Genomic DNA, 1,193 nt, shown 5'->3' on the forward strand with positions numbered 1-1,193 from the left:
CCTGTTTGTCTGTCAGTGGCTCTTGTTTCAAGTTTGGATGAGTAATCGTGATGGAGTTACCAACAAGTGCAGAATTACAGAACCGGGCCAAACCTGCCCCTCCACCGCCGCTGGGCCTTCTCATCAGGGTATTGGGTGACCCCTTCCTCCCCGCCCTTCGAATCAAGTCTGTTTCCCCTGGAACGTGTTTTCGCGGCGGTGCCACGTCTTAGCCTCCAGCCCCAGCACGGCGGTGAAGGCTGGCAGCGAGGAGGCACCCAGGCACCACCACCCCCGCGCCACTATATAAGAGACAACTACCTCAGCGTGAGGTCACAGCTTTGCGCTCGTTCCCTCACTACCTCCTCGTGACGTCACTCTTGCTGATGTTGCAGGGCACATCGGTCACTTCCTCGTCACCTTTCTTGTTGCGTCCCTGCACGGCGTTCGTGCGTGAGGCGAGGAAGCCGTGCGTTCCTACCTTGAAGGCGCAACGTCTTGTGCATGTGCCTCAGGTGCTGCGGCGGTGATTGGTGGCCAGCTTCGTCCTCGACTAGAGGACTCACAAGGCAGTGCGTTGGTGTCCGAAAGCCTGTGATACAAGAAGTGTTAATTTATAAACTGTTTCCAGGTGGAACTGAAATTGTGATCGAATTATGATTCAAAAACATTTATAGTTTGAAGTGGGCGTGATCGGCAACTGCAGGCAGACGAGTGCTCGGCCTTCATGGACCTAGTGCAGCTTCAGTGGTCAGCGCTGCCCACGTCGAGCTGATAGTAAGATTTCCCTAAGCTTAAGTGAGAGAGACGGCGCACGTGAGAAGCGCACGCCAGTCCTGATGTAGTCAACCGCGAGCAGGGAGAGCGCCGCAGGAAAGGACAGGAAGGCAAGTAGCGAGGCCAAGCGGAGTCGGTTCCTTGCCGCCATGTCCACCAGGTGTTCCACGGAGAGGAGGAAGGTGCGGCAGCGGCGCCTGCGGAAGCGCCCCCTCGCAGCCTCCCCGTCGGCGTCTTCCTCCGCCACGTCGTCGACGGAGGAGGGTGGGACGTCCGCCGGACTCCTGTCGTCGCTCCGCTCGCGCCGCCAGCGTCGGCAGCAACCCAGTAAGACTTGGCTGTGTTTGTTTACTTGTTTGGCCTAAGAGAAAGAGACTTCCCTTTCTCCTCGCTTTCTCTTTTCTGTTGAGCATCTTCGGAAGGCAGTGGCATTGACA

The 1,193-nt window shown here is 57.5% G+C and overlaps 1 protein-coding gene across 1 annotated transcript in view; it reads left to right on the forward strand.

Moving 5' to 3' along the window:
• Positions 1-20: 20 nt before the first annotated feature.
• Positions 21-1,193, forward strand: part of LOC119594268 — a 23,073-nt gene continuing 21,900 nt past the window's right edge. Inside the window, exon 1 of the mRNA XM_037943334.1 lies at positions 21-1,083. Within this exon, the coding sequence (XP_037799262.1) occupies positions 906-1,083 (178 nt within the window). The 5' untranslated portion in view covers positions 21-905. The remainder of the gene's footprint in view (positions 1,084-1,193) is intronic.

The sequence above is a fragment of the Penaeus monodon genome, chromosome 33 (genome assembly GCF_015228065.2).
Source record: "Penaeus monodon isolate SGIC_2016 chromosome 33, NSTDA_Pmon_1, whole genome shotgun sequence".
In the NCBI taxonomy this organism is placed as follows: domain Eukaryota; kingdom Metazoa; phylum Arthropoda; class Malacostraca; order Decapoda; family Penaeidae; genus Penaeus; species Penaeus monodon.